Source organism: Chrysochloris asiatica, unplaced genomic scaffold, assembly GCF_000296735.1.
Source record: "Chrysochloris asiatica unplaced genomic scaffold, ChrAsi1.0 scaffold00030, whole genome shotgun sequence".
In the NCBI taxonomy this organism is placed as follows: domain Eukaryota; kingdom Metazoa; phylum Chordata; class Mammalia; order Afrosoricida; family Chrysochloridae; genus Chrysochloris; species Chrysochloris asiatica.
The window spans coordinates 2855243-2875043 of record NW_006408548.1 but is presented as its reverse complement, the minus strand read 5'-3'; the positions used below and the strand labels follow the sequence as shown (position 1 = coordinate 2875043).

The 19801-nt window shown below is 40.8% G+C and overlaps 1 protein-coding gene across 1 annotated transcript in view; it reads left to right on the top strand.

Moving 5' to 3' along the window:
• CNOT10 (CCR4-NOT transcription complex, subunit 10) overlaps positions 1 to 19801 on the top strand; it is a 121902-nt gene that overhangs the window by 93845 nt on the left and 8256 nt on the right. Inside the window, exons 13-16 of the mRNA XM_006859171.1 lie at positions 7823 to 7936; positions 13190 to 13320; positions 13889 to 13924; positions 14139 to 14266. Of these exons, the coding sequence (XP_006859233.1) occupies positions 7823 to 7936; positions 13190 to 13320; positions 13889 to 13924; positions 14139 to 14266 (409 nt within the window). The remainder of the gene's footprint in view (positions 1 to 7822; positions 7937 to 13189; positions 13321 to 13888; positions 13925 to 14138; positions 14267 to 19801) is intronic.

The window sequence follows — 19801 nt, the reverse complement described above, 5'->3', positions numbered from 1 at the left end:
AACTTTCACTCAATCTACAATAAAAACCTTAAAAAAAAATTTAAAAAAAAAAACTTACTTTAAATGAATGCTATGACTTGCAGAATCTAAGGTGATTAAAGTATTTCTTGCCTGTCTTTTGGAATTTTTCTTCCAGCAACTTTCATTGAGATATGATAGATATGATACTCATATACCATGTAATTCATCCATTTAAAGTATGCAGTGCAGCCATTTCGTTTATTCACAGATGTGTGCAGCCATCAATACCAGAAAGTTTGGAACATAATCATTATCTCAGAAATATACCCCATACCTTTTAGCTATCACTCATCCATTCCCCACCCTTACTAATTACTTTCTGTCTGTATAGGTTTCCCTGTTCTGGACTTTTCACCTGATTGGAATAATATTCTTTTATGACTGGCTTCTTTTTTTTTTTTTTAACATTAGTTTTACGTTTATTCTTTTGTATATCATTTCATTGCCATAGTTACAATCCCCTCCATGCATCATCAACCAACCAAAGGGTATACCCTACAAGCCTGCCCCCCACACCCCTCCCCCCGGTCTTCAGCACACAGTCCCTCTTCCTCTCTGGATCTAAAGTCCCCAGCTGCTCCATCTCTCCACGTCATCATCTCTGCCTCCACCTCAGGCTTCACTGCTTCTTTGGGTAGGGTCCCATACTCCGCTCTTCTCCGTTAATGGTCCTAGGGACCTCTGCTCCTAGACTGGAAAGTTAATCACTCCCTTCCTTGCTGTAAAATATCTACCTTTACATTTCCAACCCTCACAATCAGTCCTGATAACAATTATTCACTATTGTATCACAAGAGACCCATCTGCATTTCATTTCATCAGCCCCACCTAGACAGATTGGATACTACTCACTAGAGATTCTGCCTTCTTCCTGGCCCTATGGCTCTAGGTTCCCTCTTGAAAGCTTGGAAGCCTGATTGTCTTCTTTTACTTTAGTAAAATGTTTTCAAGGATTATCTAAATTGTAGCATGTTTCAGTACTTTATTCCTTTTTATTGCCAAATAATATTCCACTGTTTGATAAAGTACATTTTCTTTATACATTCATCTGTTAGGCATTTGGGTTGTTTCCATATTTGAGCTAGTAAGAATAATGCTGGTCTGCGGGCAAGAGTATGGCTTGCAGAATATGGCCTTTGGACATTTACATGAATAGATAAATATATACTTTTTGTATGCACATTAAATATTTTTGCTTTGTTCGTTTGTGAAATATAAGTACTTGGGGAGCCACAGAGAGAAAGTAGGGTAATTATTGTTGCAGGGAGGGTGTAGTAATCATTGAGATGAAACAAAGTATATAAATTATTGAATGTGAAGGTCATGATCTTGTCTGTAAACCTTCACTCAATTCACAACAAAAAGTTAATTTAAAAAAAGCAAGAAGAATGCTGCTCTAAAATATATATACAAGTTTCTGTATGACCATTTATTTCATTTCTGTTGGCTATGTACCTAGGAATAACAATGCTGAGGGCTTTAAGGTAATTTTTTGTTTCATCATTTGAAGAATTGATTCTGTTTGCACAAAACTTACACAGGAAACAAATATTTTTACAAGGCGAAAACAATCTAATTTAGAGGTAAAAAAACAGTCTAATTTAACTTTTAAAGTTTTCTTAATAAGAGTTGAATTATACATAGAATAGTTTGGGTGCTGGGGAGGGGGGCAGTATACAAGGAGGGAGAGGGGAATGGAAGAACAAAGCAGATGGGAGAACAATTAGGCAGGTCTGAATGGGCTAAGTGGGATAGAGGTAAATAATGATGTATGCACAACCTTGGAACAACAGGGCTCTGGGATACAGAGATTGAGACATGGTTGGAATGGTGAAAAGGGGGGAATAATGTTAAGATGCTTGGCTGTCTTTTGAATCTTGGTTTCCCTTGCCTACCATTGTAAAATAGACACTTGAGGGGGAGAGAAAGGAATAGCCAGAAATATCACCATAGAAAGCTTGTAAGTCCGTCTTTGGCCTATAACTGATTGGAATACCTAATATGGGGCTACAATGTGCCCAGTGAAGGAGGCTTCCTGCGGAGCCTCTACAATACATAAGACTATAGGTGGAAGCCTGAACCATATCCAGATCTCCAGAGATGGGAAATTCCCACTTAAAAGGATGAGCAGACCAGCCTGGAACAGCTAAAAGAACAGAAGATACTTCTTGAAAGAGAGACCTACAGGAAAAATATAAAACAACATAGGCAGACCAACTGTTACTACAAGAACAAGCAAGTTGCTTGCCCAGGAGACATCAAAGCAAGTGGTCAGGTCCCCTCAATGCAAACTCTCTTCCAAGACTAAGACTCAATGGGAATACACGCTCTGATTGGTGACCATGCTCATCACCAATAAGGGGAAGTTAGGGAAAAACAACAATGAAGCGGTGAGTTAAGCCATACAATGATCCATAGTCTTCTGGAAACCCGGGTGAAGACCTGGTTGGCCAGCAGTGTGGCAAGACCTGGGGACTCTTGGGCCCAGAGTCAGTGACATAGCCACAGAGGACTAGAGTGGAGAGTGAAGCGTCCAGCTAATAAGAGAGGGCATATGCACAAGAACACCCACACTTGCAGATAATACCCACTTGACCTGGCTTCAATGACTGGATGATCAGAGCTCAACCAGAAGAAGAAAGAAGAGGAAAGAAAAAAGTGTTCTGATACAATTTGATGAACTTGACCTACACCTATGGAAGCAATAGCTCAAAAGCGGGCACAAATCCTTACTGCAAGAATAATTCCCACCCCCTCCACACACAGAGTACACAGGGATGGGCAACTTGGACATTGGCTACCCAAAATGTGGGGGAGGGGGGACGACTACAAAGGCAAGAAGTGACTGACTTACGGGCTTTCAAGAGGGAATCTAGATCCAGAATGCGTGAATGATGGTAGAATCTCCAGTGAGTAGTATCCAATCTGTCTAGGCGGGGCTGATGAAATGAAATGCAGACGGGTCTCTTGTGATACAGTATGAATAATTGTTATCAGGACTGATTGTGAGGGTTGGAAATGTAAAGGTAGACATTTTATAGCAAGGAGGGTAGTGATTAACTTTCCAGTCTAGGAGCGGAGGTCTCTAGGACCATCAACGGAGAAGAGCTGGACCTACCCAGAGAAACAATGATACCTGAGATGGAGGCAGAGAGATGATGACTTGGAGCGAGGGAACAGCTGGGGACTTTAGTCCAGAGAGGGAGAGGGACTGTGTGCTGAAGACCAGGGGTTTGTGGGGGGAAGGCTTGCAGAGTATTGGTTGGTTGATGGTGCATGGAGGGGATTGTAACCATGGCAATGAGAAGATATAGGATAGAATGAATGTAAAACTAATGTTCTCCCATGTAAACTATCACATAACTCAAAATAAAATGAATAACATTTTTTTTTAAAGTTGAATACTGACATGTTTAATTAACATTTCTAAGCTTGTAGGAAATAAATGAAAACACCTTGGTTTGTTTGTTTTTTTTACTTTTAAAATGCAATACAGTATTCATTTTATTGAAATAGATTGCATTATTGGATTTGTTTACCTTGTTTTTCAACTAATGTGTGCTGTGTGATTGTTTTGTAAATTTAATTTTCTTTGTCAAATGGTAGATGACTTGATTTACCTCATTTTAGCCTGTTTTAATAAAGGTTAAACTATTTCAGATATTTTACATAGATATATTTAACTCAGAAGCTATGTGGTTTGACAAGTTTTAATGTTCAGTCTTGCGTAACTTGTTCATTGTTATGTATGTGCTATAAGGAAAGTTGGGTTTTTTTCCCCTTATTTTCTTTTCATTTTCTGCCTCCCCTCCTTTTTTCTTCCACCCACCACCTCTTTCCCAATGGTAGCCATTCCATGGACCTGGAGCTCCTCAATTGTATGAAAGGGACAGTGTGGGGTTTTGTCAGATTGTCCATGGGGTAGGGGAAGTTAGTGAGCCTCTTCCTTTGAGGTATAGCTTTTCCAGTATGATGAACTGTCAGATCCACTGAGTGGTTGATAAAACAGATTGAACAGTGACTCGAGGAAGTAGTGGTAGAGGATTGGACTAACATTTTAAGCAGCAACTATCAAAAGTAAAGTGATTTTTCAGGGCATTAGTAGATACAGCTGTTGTGTATATGTTTCTACTGCTGCCAGCCTGCAGGAACTCTGCAGAGTGGAGTGTTGTTTACTAAGAGAAAAAGGATTAGTGAGAGGGGGTAATAAGAAGTGAGTTTGGGTAGATTATAAGCCACCAAGAGAAGGAACAGCATAAGCAATGGTCTGCATTTCAGGCAGTGAGACTTGCTTATTAACCCCTGTGGCTATGACAATACCAGCCATTAGTGAGGATTCACATATTTAAGTATTTTTGGATAGAAAGAAAGATAACTTATTTATTAGAATCTTTATCCTGTTGTGATTAGATGTGGTTTCTTCTGGTAAAAGAGACAATAGTTGAGGAAAACAGATTTTTTTTTTTCTCCTTCTCATACCTAATTATAATTTAGGCTTCTTGGCAACCAGAATCCTGCTACAAATCATCTGACTGATTTGTGGACCCAAAATAGGTTTGACAGTGGACTGGAGCAGTAACAGCCCTGCTACTGTCAGGAGAGGCCAGGACTGCCTTTTCCCAACAAGCCTGCCTAAGGTGGACCTGTCCTAGACTCTAGGCCCCAACACATGCAGAAGGGTGGCCTGATTTGTGGGAGTCCAGAAAGAAGCTGCTTTGTCACCAAAGTAACCTTCTAGCAGGCAAATTGGGGGTTCTTGGTGCCTGGAAAAGTAAATTGAAAATGTTGAAAGCTGTGGTCTTTAGCAAGTATCTTTTAAGCACCTGCTGCACACGGTAAAAAGAGTCCTGGTAATGAAATGGGTAAGCACTCAGCTACTAACTGAAAGGTCAGTGATTCAAACCCACCAGCTACTCCACAGGAGAAAGATGTGGCAATCTGCCATAAAGATTGCAGCCTTAGAAATGCTCTGGGGCTGTTCTACTTTGTTTTATAGGCTCTCTCTAAGTGGAAATTGACCCTGCAGCAATGGATTTGTTTTTTGAGTTTGCACATGTTGAGAAATTGTTCTAGTCTTTGTGTAAGAAACAAAATGTAGGCTCCAGCTTTTAATGGGCTTCTGTTTTTCTCTTTAGAAAGGTCACAGATAAAAATAGATTAAAAGTTTGTGACTGCCATCTATGCCTACTCTGGACTGATGCTCTCTGAAAGCCCAGGCCTTTAGAGGTCTTATTTTTATTTCATAACCAATACATGCCTCGTGCATACATGGTAGGCACTCAGTATACTTTTTGAATGAATGAATATGGATTGCTGTTATTAAGGATATTGTTGTGATTAGGTGCTGTCCAGTTGGGTCTGACTCATAGCAGCCATAAGTAAAACAAAATGAAACATTAGCCTGCCCTGTGCCATCCTCACAGTCTCTCCTGTTCAAGCTTATTTTTGTGGCCACTCTGTCAGTCCATCTCATTGAAGGTCTTCTTCCCCTACTGTATCAGGCATGATGTCCTTCTTCAGGAACTGTACATCTTCCAAGATAGATTTGTTAATTCTCCTCATCGTTGTTGTTGTTGCTAAGTGCCATCAAGTCAGTTCTGACTCATAGCAACCTTGTATAGGGCTTCCAAAAAAAGAGCTGGTGAGTTTGAACCGTTGACCTTTGGTTAGCAGTCTAGTGCTTATCATACAACCCCTTAGGTATATTCAGTATTATTCCTTCCCCAACACCAGAATTCAGATACATCAGTTCTTCTCCATTCTTCTTTCACTTGTATATGAGGCAATTGAAAATACCATGGTTTGGGTCTGTTGTACCTTCTTCCTCAAAGTGACATCTTTGCTTTTTAACACTTTTTAAAGAGATCTTTTGCAGCAGATTTGCCCGGTGCAATGTGTCCTTTTGATTTCTTGATTGCTGCTTCCTTAGGTGTTTATCCTCTTAACTATAAGTAAGCCAAGAGGAGAAACCAAGTCATGCTAATCTCACCACACAGAGTTTACTGCTGATGGGTCTCTGAAAACTGGAGCAAGAGAGTACTCCCCCCAAGAGCTGTGACCACAGAGTCACCTTGCTTATGAAGCCACTTCCTGGAAAGAGGAATAGTGACAGTTACCATGTCAGGAAAATCCCTTTGGAAGTGGCACTACTTGTCTGCTCTCAAGTTACTCTCTTCTCTGAGCTTGGATCAGATTTAAAATAATATAACCTAACAAAATTTCAGTTTGTATTATTTGCATTAATTTTTTTTTTCTTTTTCGAAAGTTAAGTTAAAGTGCTTGTTGTTTTTAAGTGCTTTAAAGTCAGTTCTGATTTTTGCAGTGCTGTATAGTGTTTCCATGGTGTGGCTGCTGGGTTTGAACCAATAGCCTTGTGATTAGAAGGCCAGTGCTTATCCTACAGAGCCACACCAGGACTCCTCGTATGCAAAAACTTAGAAAAATCTTAATGTAACCTTTTTTGTATTCTTTATTTTTAGGAAGGTCATGTGAAATTGATACAGAAGCAGTGCAATCGAATGGGAAAAGCAGTGGATAGAAAGTCTAGTTTTAAGTGTTAGTTCTGACTTTAAACAGAGACTCTGAATTAGAGTGTATACAGTCTCTTTGGATCTCAGTTTCTGTATTGAGAAACAAAGGAGTTGCAATATTCAGCCTTTCAGCCTTATTATGGCAGCCCAGGGTCCTAAACCTGTTTCTGTGTGCCTCCTCCAGGACCGCTGTCCTTTTCCCGTGTTGCTACTTTTCCCTCAGTGGGTAATGTTCTCAGATTCTAGCAACTAGGTAGGAGTGGGCCAGTGAAGAGGAAACAAGACAGACTACTCTAGAATTTGCCCAGCTGTGCCATTACTAAAAGTCATTTCTAGTCCGGATTTCAGAGCATGGTGAAAACGCTTAGACCAAAATTATAGCCTGGATGCACTTAGTGATATATATACGAATTGCAGTATGTAAACATAACTCAGAACCCTGTGTCCGAGTTGGTCATATGTGGTCAGCCATTCAAACTTCATTTCTATCTGACAGGGGTTTATGTTAAGATTGCTTTGTAGAGCCGATGTTTAACATTCAAGTGATCTATTAGTGTCAAGTCTTTGGGCTGAGCTTATTAAAATGTGCTGCCCTTTAAGTAGAAAATCAAACAAAAACCTAGTTTTCTAACCCAACTTAAATTAGCAAAATCAATGTAACTGAAATTTTACCTTCACATGTGTTTATTCAACCTGCTTTTTTCCCTTGAATATTCATTCATTTAAGATAATAGTAGCTATGTGATTGAAAAAAAATTTTAAGCTACTCTTTATACTATTACTTAGAAGCAAGAACAACAGATTTCTTAATTATGTTTAGAGGAGGAACACTTAATAGTCAGCTAAGCAAAATGGACAAGATTGTGTTTCTTAACGAAACTATAAATATATGTAGAAAGAATAATATCTGTGTCTGGAGCTTTATCTCTGGAATATTAAAAAGAAATTCTCTATGGAAGTAAGTGTTCTCTGGGCCATTAATTACAACATTATGTTTTATAGGCTAAATATATATTCCAGGAGATGATTTTGTTGGGTTTAGGGGATGTGAATTGGTTGGAAGCTAAAGAAGATTTAGGTAAATAGCTAGGCATTGCTTCAGATGGTAATTTTGTACCTCATTCCAATTCTTACTGAAGGCATTGTGCTTTCTTCCTCTCTTCTTTCCTAGTGTCCAGATTGTCACCGCTGTTTATGGAGTTTTCCCTATGTAAGAAATACAACATCAGTTTTGTAACCTAGGTTTTCAGTCCTTCCTTCTTGTGTTGTAGGTGCTCTATACTTGCCTGCAGTGCTTACGTGGCTCTGGCTTTGGGTGATAACCTCATGGCTTTGAATCACGCAGATAAACTTCTTCAGCAGCCCAAGCTGTCCGGATCTCTTAAGTAAGTATCGCTCGCCCTCCCTGCCCCTCCCTGATTTACTGTTTTGTACAGAAGTTTTCAATGAGCTTGCAGTATGTGTTGCTTCTTTTATACTCTCACAGTAGAATATACAGAATCCTGGTGTGGCACAGCGAGTTACATGCACCAGATTGCAAAGCTGTTTGAACTGCAAGGTCAGCAGTTCAAGCTCACCAGCTGCTCCTAGGAAACCCTACACAGGGTCACTATGGATTGGAACCAACTCAATGGCACTTAACAACAACTACAGTAGAATATACGAGAGGGCTTCAAGAATTTTATGGAAAAAATAGAATTTAAAGATAAGGGAAAATAACTGATTTTGAAAGTTTTTTCAACTTGTGTCTTGGTCCTTAAATTTTTTTCATTTGTTACACCTCAGGGGCTACTGGAAATGTCACTCGCTGTTTAGAGACTTAGGAGACAGACACCTTCCACTTTGGTCAGCATGATAAATCTACTATGAGGGATGTAGTTAAAATAGACAAATTTTAAAGTAATTTTCCAAACTACTGTGCCATTTCATTAAGACAGCATTCGTTATTCAGTTAATGGCTTTGTCATTCTGAAATATTCCAAAGCACTTCATCTTTTCTTTTATCTAAACTGAGTAAGATGCAGCTTTGAATCTATGTGTGGTAATAATCTTGGAAAATTTCTCCAAAGTCACAAGCGCTTCTCCATAGCATTAATCAAGACTCTTGTTTTGTTTTTTAATATCCTTTGGGTATATATTCTTGTAATCTCCAAATATGACTATGTGTTCTTTTACTTTTTAACAGTCATTGAAGGCTTTGTCAAGGAGCCCTGTTAGCATAGTGGGTTACGAGTTAGGCTGCTACAAACCACAGTGTCAGCAGTTTGAATCTACCAACTGCTTCATTAGGGAAAAATTATGAGTCTTTCTACTCTGATTGATAGCCTCGGAAATCCAATACAGGGGCCTTATGAGTTGAAGCCTACTCCATGGCACACAACCACCACCACCACCAAAGGCTTTTTCATAGTCCTGGTGTGTCGCTGTAGGATAAGCACTAGACTGCTAATCACAAAGTCAGCTATTCAAACCCACCAGTTGATCGTCAGAAACCCTATACAGGGTTGTTATGAATCGGATTCAACTAAGTGATACTTAAAAACAACAACAACAAAGGCTTTGTCAAGGTGCCCTGGTGGCTCATTGGTTAAGCGTTGGGCTGCTAACCAGAAGGTTAGTGATTTCAACCCATGGACTCTTCTGCAGGACAACTGTAGGGTGGTCTACTTCCTTAGAGATTTACAACCTTGGGAATGCTTCAGGACAGTTCTTCTGTCTCCCAGGGGGTCATTATGAGTTGGAATTCGTTCAGCCCTATGGCAGTTAGTTTGAGTTGTTTGTTTGTTTAAAGACTTTGCCTCCCACTTACAATTGTGAGGTCATATTTTAAGGAAAAATTGTGTAAATGTTTAATTTCTTCACTTTTTTTATTTTAACTGATTATTTTATGCGCGCCCCCCCCCAAAAAAAAAAAAAGCCAAACCTACTGCCGTGAAGTTAATTCCCACTCATCATGACCATATAGATCAGAGTAGGGTTTCCAAGGCTATAATCTTTATGGAAGCAGACTATCACATCATTCTCCTAACAGAGGGGCTGATGGGTTTGAACCACTAACCTTTTTTGTTAGTAGTCCATTACTTCCAAAATTGACAGTGATTGAGGAGTCCTGGTGTGGTGCTGAGACTTATTGCTCTGGACCACAAGCTCACCAGCCATTCCTGGGAAACCCTATACAGGGTAGCTATGAATTGTAACAGTTTCCACGGCACTTAACAACAACAAGCCCATTTCAGGCCTTTGTTCAGCAACCATACTTTGTGCTTGTTTTTTGTTTTGTTTTGTTTTCAAAGGCTCTAGAGCATCTGGGGACATGACTTTGTCACAAGTCAATTATAAGGGAACTCCTGCTTTGCTGTAAGAAAACATTGCCTAATATTCAGGCCTGGGAGAAGAGTCGTGAGTTCCAGTTGTGGCCTCTAAAGTAGCTTTCAGCCTTTCCATGGTCAGTCCATCCATGAAATACCAACATCAGGAACTGCTGCTGCCAGATTAGGGTGTCCAGTGGCATTATTGGCCTAGTGGGTTTTGTTTGGTTTTCCAGTTAGATTTTTTTGAGGGGTTGCTTATTTTTTGTTGTAAACAAAAAATAAAACAGGTCCTAGCTGCTTTTTTAACTTTTTTTTTTTTTTTTTAACATTGTGATTACCATTCTCAATTAGTACCACATAAATCCTTGTTTTGACATTTGTTGTAAGGTTTTTAACCTTATTTTTTAACTTGTTCTCTGAAAATAAATAAAATTCCTAGGATATGTGATTTTTAGCTAACTTTTGAGGGATTTCCAAGTCACGTCAGGATTTTTTTCCCCCTTTTCAATTCTCATAATCATTCTTTCCTAAGCATTGGTTCCTTTTATTAATAACAAGGTCATTGATCTGTCTTCCAGGTGAGGGTGAGGAGGTCTTTCTACACTTGTTTTTTAGTGCCGTGGAGTCAGTTCCAATTCATAGCAACCCTGTATAGGGTTTCCAGGGAGTAGCTGATGAGCTTGGACTGCCAACCTTGTGGTTCAAACCTACTCTGCTGCATTCCAGCATGTTAACCCACAGAGCCACACCAGGATTGGCTGCCCTTAAATACAGCAGTCCTGTTTGCCCTGCTGCCTGCAGCTTTCCATACATCTTTCTAAGGATTTCTGCTTTGTGTATCATGAAGACATTTCATTTGGGCTACAAAAAACATGTTTTTTGAGGAAATTAAAAACAAATTTTTTGAAGAAGCTCTTTGAATCTGTGTTGGTTTTTTGTAATGACTTTTGGCATGTGGACGCTGCTTTTGTGAAATTTCTCAAATATTTCAAAATTTTCTTGAAGTTATTGATTTTTTTTTTTTTAATTGTCATCCCTATCAGGGCATTTGGTAGGAAGACAGAATAAAAGGTCATTGCAGCCTCTGCTAGTTCGAAGAAATTGCTTGATTATCGCAAGTGATTCTTGTGCATAAAAATTCTAAAATGTGGTGAAAACTGTAAAAAGTTTAAGATTTGATGGTCCAGGATTCACAGGGATATACTGAGCTGGGGTAGGGTAAACCAGAGGAGGTGAGCTCAGAACTGACCCTTTAAAACGAAGGCTGGACATCAAGGCAAGCAGTCAAGTTCCTTCAGGACAAACCCACCTCCAAGACTGAAACTCATGTAAGCTTGCTGGTGACCATGTTGGTCTGCACGTGAGTGGAAGAGGGGGAAAGGCAGTAGTGAAGATACAGGTTGAGTTCAATCACGTTCCATAGATTCCCATTGACCTAGAGATGAGAGAAAGAAGAAGAAGGCCTGGTTTGTCCGAAGTGTGGTAAAACCTTGGGACTCCCTAAGTCCATGGACAAGGACATCAGAGAGCTAGAGCTGAGCATGAAGCACCCAGCTGATAGGAAGTGAGGGGAGATGCACAAGAACTTGTAGATAATATCCATTCAACCTAGCTTCAATGGTTTGATGATCAGAAGTCTACTAGAGGAAGAGAAAAAAAAATTTTTTTTTATAAAGGAAACAAGTGTAAATTACTACAATTTGATGAACTTGATCTATACTTATGGATGTAGTAGCTCAAAATACAAACTGAGAGGGAAAGAGTCTTCACATCAAGTATCAATCCTATCCCTTCTGTATACAGAGTTGATAAGGATGGGCAGCTTAGACATTGGCTACCTAAAGTGGGGGAGGATATAAAGGCACAAAGTGACTGATTACAAGTTTTCAAGAGGAGTTTAGTTTCAGAGTGTGTGGGGGAAGGCAGAGTCTACACTGAATAGTTTTCATCTTGTCTAAACGGGTCTGATGAAAAGAGATGGGGATAAGATTATGACTCTTAGTGATAACATGATAACAAGTGAATAATTGTTATCATGGCTTACTGCGACTGGAACAACTATAAAGGTAGAAGTTTTGTAACAAAAAAAGAGGGAGTAGTTAATCTTACAGTCCAGGAACAGAAGGCCCTAGGACCATCAAGGGAGAAGAGCAGGAGTAGACTGTGGATCCCTATCCAAAGAAGCACTGACACCAGAGAAGAAGGCAGAGTTGAGGACATGGAGACAGAGAACAGCTAAAGACTCCAGACTCATGGAAAGAGAAAGGCTGTGTGCTGACGCCAGGAGTCAGGCTTGCAGAATGTGTCCTTTGGTTGTTTAAATGATTATGTTTTTCCTGAGTGTTTTGTGTACCCACCCCCAACAACAAAAAAAAAAGCAGATGGAATAGAAGCAAAAATACTGTTCAGTGATAATGCACAAAGGAAATTCTAATCATTGCCATGAAATGAGGATAAAACTAATGTCCCATGTAAACTATCACTCAATTCATAATACAAACTTAAAAAACAAAAAAACGAAGGCTGGGGCATTGACTGTGTAGGTGAGGCAGGGCTGTGAGCCCAAGGAGGTAAGGCCCATGGGCTGATTGCTGGCTGCCCTGCTGGGAGATTGGTTGGCTAGAGGGGGAGACACACTGCCATCAAGCTGATTCCAACTCATAATGACCCTGTAGGACAGAGTAGTACTGCTTCAGAGGGTTCCTGAAACTAAATCTTTAAGGGAGCAGACAACTCCTCTTCTCCTGAGGAGCATCTGGTGGGTTTGAACTGCAGACCTTGTGATTATCAGTTGCTTAATCTATTTTACCACCAGGGCTCTTATGGATATAGGAAAGTAAGGCCAAATTGTGGAGAGTGTGAAGACTTAAGTGCAGGGTTTTTAATTTGTCCTTATGCAGAAAAGGTGCTTAAGGTTTTTGACAGTGGAGTAGTATGTTTAAGACTAATTTTGAAGAAGTAGATGATCGTATGGGAAATGTGGCTCTGGCTTAGGGTCAGTGGACATAAAATAGATAGTGTGAAAACCAGAAAACCTTTGGAATAGAATAAAGATTGATCCTATATAAAACAGGTCTCACTCTGGTGCCTTCAGACTCTTACTGGGACAGAGACTGGAGGAATTCGATTCTGATGTCCCACACAATGGGTATCCCTCCTTGGATCTGCCTCTCTCTTAAGAATCTACTGTTTTTATTATGTTAAAATTATTCTTTGCATTAAAGAAATGAGCATACATTTGGATTGTATGTATAAAGTATGTCATTATTCATTGGGTATTTCTGTGGTGGCTTAGTTTTCCATTTGTAATCTGTCTTTTCATTTTAGGTTTTTGGGCCATTTGTATGCTGCAGAAGCCCTCATCTCTCTGGACAGAATATCTGATGCCATTACTCACTTGAACCCGGAGAATGTCACTGATGTCTCCTTAGGGATCTCCTCAAATGAGCAGGACCAAGGTTAATGAGGACACGTTTGAGCAGAACTGGTCACCATTTCCACTGCCTTCCTACCATAATTCAGGATGTGTGGAAATTGAAGGGCAGGGTTGTAAAGGCCTATTATCCATTTTGGGACTGAACTGAATTTGTAGTAATTGCTAAGTAAATCTGGGAGTTGATTTTCACATGGTCGACATTTTTAACTTTGGAAACGTTTTAGCGTTCAGATCATTTGTTTGGTTTCTTGATGCTGTTTTTCTTTTTGGACTGATTTCACACTCCAGGGGAAGTAAAGTTAATTGTATTCAAAAATCAGTTTTAAATCATAACCTAAGTTTCTTCAGAGACTGAGACTGGGTGCCTTTCACTTTATTACAGGTTATTTCCCAGGCTTAGGGCAATGGTGGGTGGTAGCATTTTTGGGTACCTTTTAATAGAACCACACACACTCACACACACACACTACATGAACATTAAATGCAACAAATTACTTTGATAATAGATTTCCACTTCATGAAGAAAACTGGGTTTTTAGAAAATAGGTTGTTTCCCTGCCCCCTCAGATCTATTTTTCATGTCTTTGTAGGATCAGACAAAGGTGAAAATGAAGCAATGGAATCCTGTAAGTAAGAAGTTTATCAATTCAGAGTAAATATTTAAGCAGCCTGGCTGGCCTCCCAAAGATTGAGAGTTGAGCTTTCTGTGTTCTTCATTTGTCAGTGTGAGGAGCAGAGCTGTCCTTTTGTTCTGAGTGGCTCCTGGGGGGGCGGTGGATTGGGTTACACCTGTGCCCATGGCCCTGCCTCTTCCACAGTGTCTGTGCTCCTTTTCCCCAGCTGGGAAACGGGCCCCTCAGTGCTACCCGAGTTCCGTCAACTCCGCCAGGACAGTGATGCTGTTCAACCTGGGTAGTGCCTACTGCCTGCGAAGCGAATATGACAAAGCCAGAAAGTGTCTACACCAGGTGAGGTCCGGAGGATGGGCTGAACCTTCTAAAGCAGCTAGCCAAGAAGGGCTCGACATGTATGCTTTTTTGCTATGAGCCCAAGGAGGATGGCATTCAAATAATTATGGGAAAATTCCGCAATGTTTTCATTCCATTTTTTCACTGTTTTTTGTCAAGCCCCCTCGTATTTTGTGTGAGGTTTTTGGGCAGTTTGTTTAGCATTGGAATGTTATTCTCCAAAATATAAGAGTATTCTTGCAAGGTAGACAGATTTGATCAGTTTTGCAAATGAGCCTACTTACTTTATGAAAAGTTTTCCTAATGATTTTTAATAAGCTCAGCAATTTTAGCAAGACTGGACCGTGATTATCTTTTGGCAGTAGTCTTTGTGTTAGTTTTGTGGTTTCTGTTTGGGTAATATGTGTGCATGATCTGTTTTTGGCACTAAACATGCATAACAACTAGAGGAAATAAACAACTTCATTCGGTCCAAATCTGTGAGTACATATTATATTGAAATGTGTCCAACTTCGCAAGTGTGTTTGCTGGTGGTGTTGGCCCAGCTACAGGGAGGTGTTGGCTGGGAATGTGCAGACCTTATGACTATCATTAGGCTAAGCACCAGGTGGTCTGAAGCACTGACCAGCCCCTGGTGATAGTGGCCGGACCTGCCCACTTCCCAGGCCAGGCCAGCCAGAGTCAATACCTCCAGTGAACACACGTGCAGAGTTGTTCAGTATAATAGGTACCTATGGACTTTGATCTATTGGAGTTTTTTCCCCTTGTTGTAATGCATGCTCAGTGCCAAAAACTTATATCATGTATACACACCGGCCACACAGAGATCCCTGAGCTAACAAACCCTATTCCGAAAAGATAATCACTTTTTATACTTCGGTATGTATCCTGCTATTTCCCCCAAAATATTTGTGTATTAATGTTGACAAATTATCCCAGAAAACAATTACTTTTTTTGTAATTTTGTAATTGCCTTTTTTACTTGGCAGTTAGTGAACAGTAAGTATCCCATGTCGTAGGTGATGGCTATGTTTCCTTAATTCTGAGCTGGAAGTGTACCTTAACAAAAATTGGTTTTTTTGTTTGTTTGTTTTTTTGTTTTTGGCTTTTTTATGTTTAACTTTTTTAATGATGCAATGATCACTCTTGTAGCTATCTTTGTGGACCTTGTTGTTTCTCTGCGAGTCATTTGGAGCTTTTATGGCAAATGGCAGAAACTTAACTCAAAAGAGCTTATTCACAAACAGGCATTTACTAGTTAAGGTAGCGGAGAAGTCTCAGGGTTGACTCTAGCAAGAGCTCCACCCACATGACATTTGGCAGCTGGTCAGAATTGCCAAGGAAGAAGCAGCTGTGTCCCAGCATCAGATTGTAAGGAAGACCCTGCTTGGACCTCTCTGGGTCCCCTGCCCATGCTTAACCTGCTGTGGGTGTGGGCCTTGTGTTAATCTTAGTGCTACTGACAGAAATACCACAAGTGGATGGCTCTAACAAACAGGATAGTTGTAGTTGGGTTGTTGTTAGGTGCCACTGAGTCAGTTTCAGCTCATAGTAACCCTGTATAAGGTTCCTGAGGCTATAAATCTGTATGGGAGTAGAAAGCCTCATCTTTCTCCTGCAGAGCAACAGCTGGTGGGTTTGAACCGCCAACCTTGTTATTAGTAGTCCAATGCTTATCCTACAGCACCACTAGCACCCACCCCCACCCCACAGTTGTGGAAGCTAGAAGTCCAAATTCTGGGCACCAGTTCTCGAAGATGTCTTTCTGTTCACTCAGCTTATTTAGTGTTCTTGGCATTTCTACATGGCATTTGTCTTCCCCTCATTCTTGCTAGCTTGCTTCTATGCCTAACTGATTCTCTTTATAGCCCCAAAATGATTTGTTTAAGACATACCATACACACTGACAGGAGTCCTGGTGTGGCACTGTAGGATAAGTACTGGATTGTAAGGTCGGTGTTTGAAACCTTCCAGCCGCACCTTGGAAACCCTATACAGGGTCGCTATGAGTCCAAAAGGACTCCATAGCACTTAACAGCAACGCGCTCCTGTGACTTCTTTAACAAAGAAAACCCTATTCCCAAATGAGATCACATTCACAGGTGTTAAGTGCCATCCAAACCATTCTAGCCCATAGGGTTTCCCAGAAACTGTAGGTGGGTGTGAACCCCAACCTTGCGGTTAGCAGTCCATTGCGTATAGAGGTATATTGTTAAGTGCCGTTAAGTTCCAGCTCATAGACACCCTGTATAGGGTTTCCAAGGAGCAGCTGGTAAGTTTGAACTCCAACCATGTGGGTCAAATCAACCTTGTGGTCTAGTGCTTTATACCACAGCACCACACCAGTACACTGTACGTTGTTGTTATTAAACAGCATTGAGTTGGTTCTGACTCATAGCAACCCTGTGTAGGGTTTCCAAAGTGCGGCTGGTAAGCTTGAACTGGCAACCTTGAGGATAAAATCAATTTCACAGTCCAAGCACATTAATCCACAGCACCAGACCAGGACTCCATATAGGGGCATGTTACTGTTGTTAAGTGCTGTCGAGTCAGTTCTGACCCATAGTGACCCTGTATACGGTTTCCAAGGAGCAACTGGTGAGTTTGAACTGCCGACCTTGTGTTTCAAACCAATGTTGTGGTCGAGCACTTACCCTACAGCACCACAGCAGGACTCCATATAGGGGTATGTTTTTGTTAAGTGCCGTCAAGTCAGTTCCGACCCTTACTGACCTGGTATAGGGTTTCTGAGGAGCAACTAGTGAGTGAGATTGAACTGCTCACTTTGCAGTTCAAACCGACTTTGTAGTCCAGAAAATTAACCCACAGCGTCACACCAGGACTCCATACAGAGGTATGTGGTGTGGTAGTATATGCTGTGTGGAGTCGAATCTGACTCATAGAAACCTGCAAATCTTTAAGGCTATAAATCTTGACGGGAGCAGAAAGCTTCCTCTTTCCTCCACAGAACAGCTGGTAGTTTCGAACCGCTGACCTTGAGGTTATCAGTCCGACTTGTAACCACTATGCTACCAGAGGTTAGGATTTTACAACACATTTTTGGAGGACACAATTCAATCCATAACAGGTCCATATCTATCATAGGGGACCAGATGCTGCAATTGGCAACCCTATTGGAGTTTCACAGAATTGGAAAAGAATACCCATTCAACAATAAAGGGAAATTGCAAGATCAAAGAAAGGATTTGTAGAATTTGAGTTTTGAGGCCCTCACATAAAATGTGTGCCAGATGATCTCTTCCCCAATAAGCACATAAAAGAACCCACATCTGAAATGGAAATTAAAACCTATTTTCAAGGAGACATGGTAGCTTCCAGAAATTTCTAACCTATAAAGGTGACCTCGTTGTACCTAGAAATAATGTGGCTTACCATGTGGTCCAAATTGACTCGACCACACTTCACAACAACAACCATGTATGTTGTTGTTGCTAAGTGCCTTCGAGTTGGTTCTGACCCATAGTGACCCTGTATAGAGTTTCCGAGGAGCAGCTGGTGAGCTTGAACCGCCAACCTTGCAGTTCAGATGACTTTGCAGTCTGGTGCATTAACGCACAGAGCCACATCAGGACTCCTACCATGTATGTAGAAACTAACTCTAAGTAATATTTTATCAGAATAACAGAGTTAAAAATCACTGCTCCCAGTGGCCATTGCAGAGTGTTAAATAGCTCTTCTGAAAGTGTCCAGACTGCCATCTCTGCAACCACCTCTCAGGCTTCTGATCTAAATCTGAGTGTAGGTCCTGCTCAGGTCCCACACAGGTTCTCGGTACAGCAGACGGCCCCGGCAGCTGCCATGCTGGAGAGACAGACGGGGTCAAGCCTGGTTTGAGGAAGGGGCTTTGTTTTGGTTCCTTGGTTTTCTGGTTAATCCAATGGCTAGCTAGACCTTTGTTAACTGAGAAGCACACTCTGCCTGGGAGGGCAGAAAAATGATGGGGAGACTTGTAAAGGACTTGTGTTGCTGTCTCCAAGATTGTCTGACCACACTAAAACCTTCAACAGCCAGGAAGCAAAATGCCGCGAAGTCTCATAAAGTCATTGCCATGAATTCTTATATATCAGGACTGTAGGCTGTGATGTCAAAGAATAATACAAGGGATGTTTAAAGAGCTTGTTGAAAAAAATAGAATTCAATGATAATGTTATTTTACCACAAACCTTTTGAAACCCCTAAGTTTGTATAAGTAACCTATCTATGTTTACTAGCCACTTGGCATACAATGAAAGTTTTAATGTGCATAACATGGTATAAGATGATCTTTCTGTATAAAACTAGGCTTTAGAAGTCTAAAATTGCATTTCTGTACTGGGAACCACAGTGTCAGAGGTTCAAGCCTACCAGCCAGACCATGGGGGAAAGATGATGCTTTCTGCTTCCACAAAGACTTTTTGTTGTTGTTTTTAAGTACCAATGAGTCGACTCCAACTCATAGCAACCCTGTATAGGGTTTCTGAGGAGTAGCTGGTGGGTTTGAACTGCAGACCTTGAGAATAACAGCCCAGTGCTGATCCAACAATGCCACACCAGGACTCACAGCCTCAGAAACCCTGTACAGGGTCACTAAGAGTTGGAACAGCAACCCTCCTTCATGAGGAACTTCTTAGGAGGGTATGCCCTGGAAATCCTCATTAATGTAGGATTTTTTCCAAATTCTGCCAGCACCTAACTTTATGTAAGTTTTTGGTCCCCTAGCGGTCCTCCACATTACCTGCAATGTCAGCTCCCCCCATTTGCATACTGTATATTGTCAGTTAACTCCCACCTTACCCCCACATCAACTTCTGAACATTAACTATTTATTGAGGTACACATTCTCTGTCCTCTGCGTAGGTTCAGGGAAGAGACCAAACGGTCTGGAAGCACTGGAAACCTGAAACTAGATGGACAAGTAGGAATTGATAAAAAGTTGGGAGAAAGGCCGCATCCCACAAAGGCCAAATCTACAATCTCAGCAACTTTGACCCAAGCCGTCCATGGTTCCTTTCCTTGGAACTGGATCAGAGAAACACTGTTGGCTCTTGCTTAGACCTAGGAAAGGGCCGCATGTAACTAAATTATCTTATTTAACTAAATTGTATTTCTACCCTTGGGAATAAGGACACTGAACGTGCTGTGGTACGTTTTGTCTTTATTACCAACCTTTATAGTTTTAATCTGCTACTGGTCAGTTTGTTGTACTTTGGTGGCTTGTGTGTTGCTGTGATTCTGGAAGCTGTGCCACAGGTATTTTAAATACCAGCAGGGTCACCCATGGTGGACAGGTTTGAGATGAGCTTCCCGATGAAGACAGACTAGAAGAAAGGAGACACAGACTACTTCAGCATTTTCAGTCACTAGAAAACCTTAAGGATAGCAGTGAAACACTGTCAGCACCAGATTATTGATTTCTAAAAAATTATGAAGAGCAACAGAATATTATCAGATATAGTTCCAGAAGATGAGCCACTCAGGGTAGAAGGCACTCAAAATGTGACTAGGGAAGAGGTGCTTTCTCAAAGTAGAGGTGAC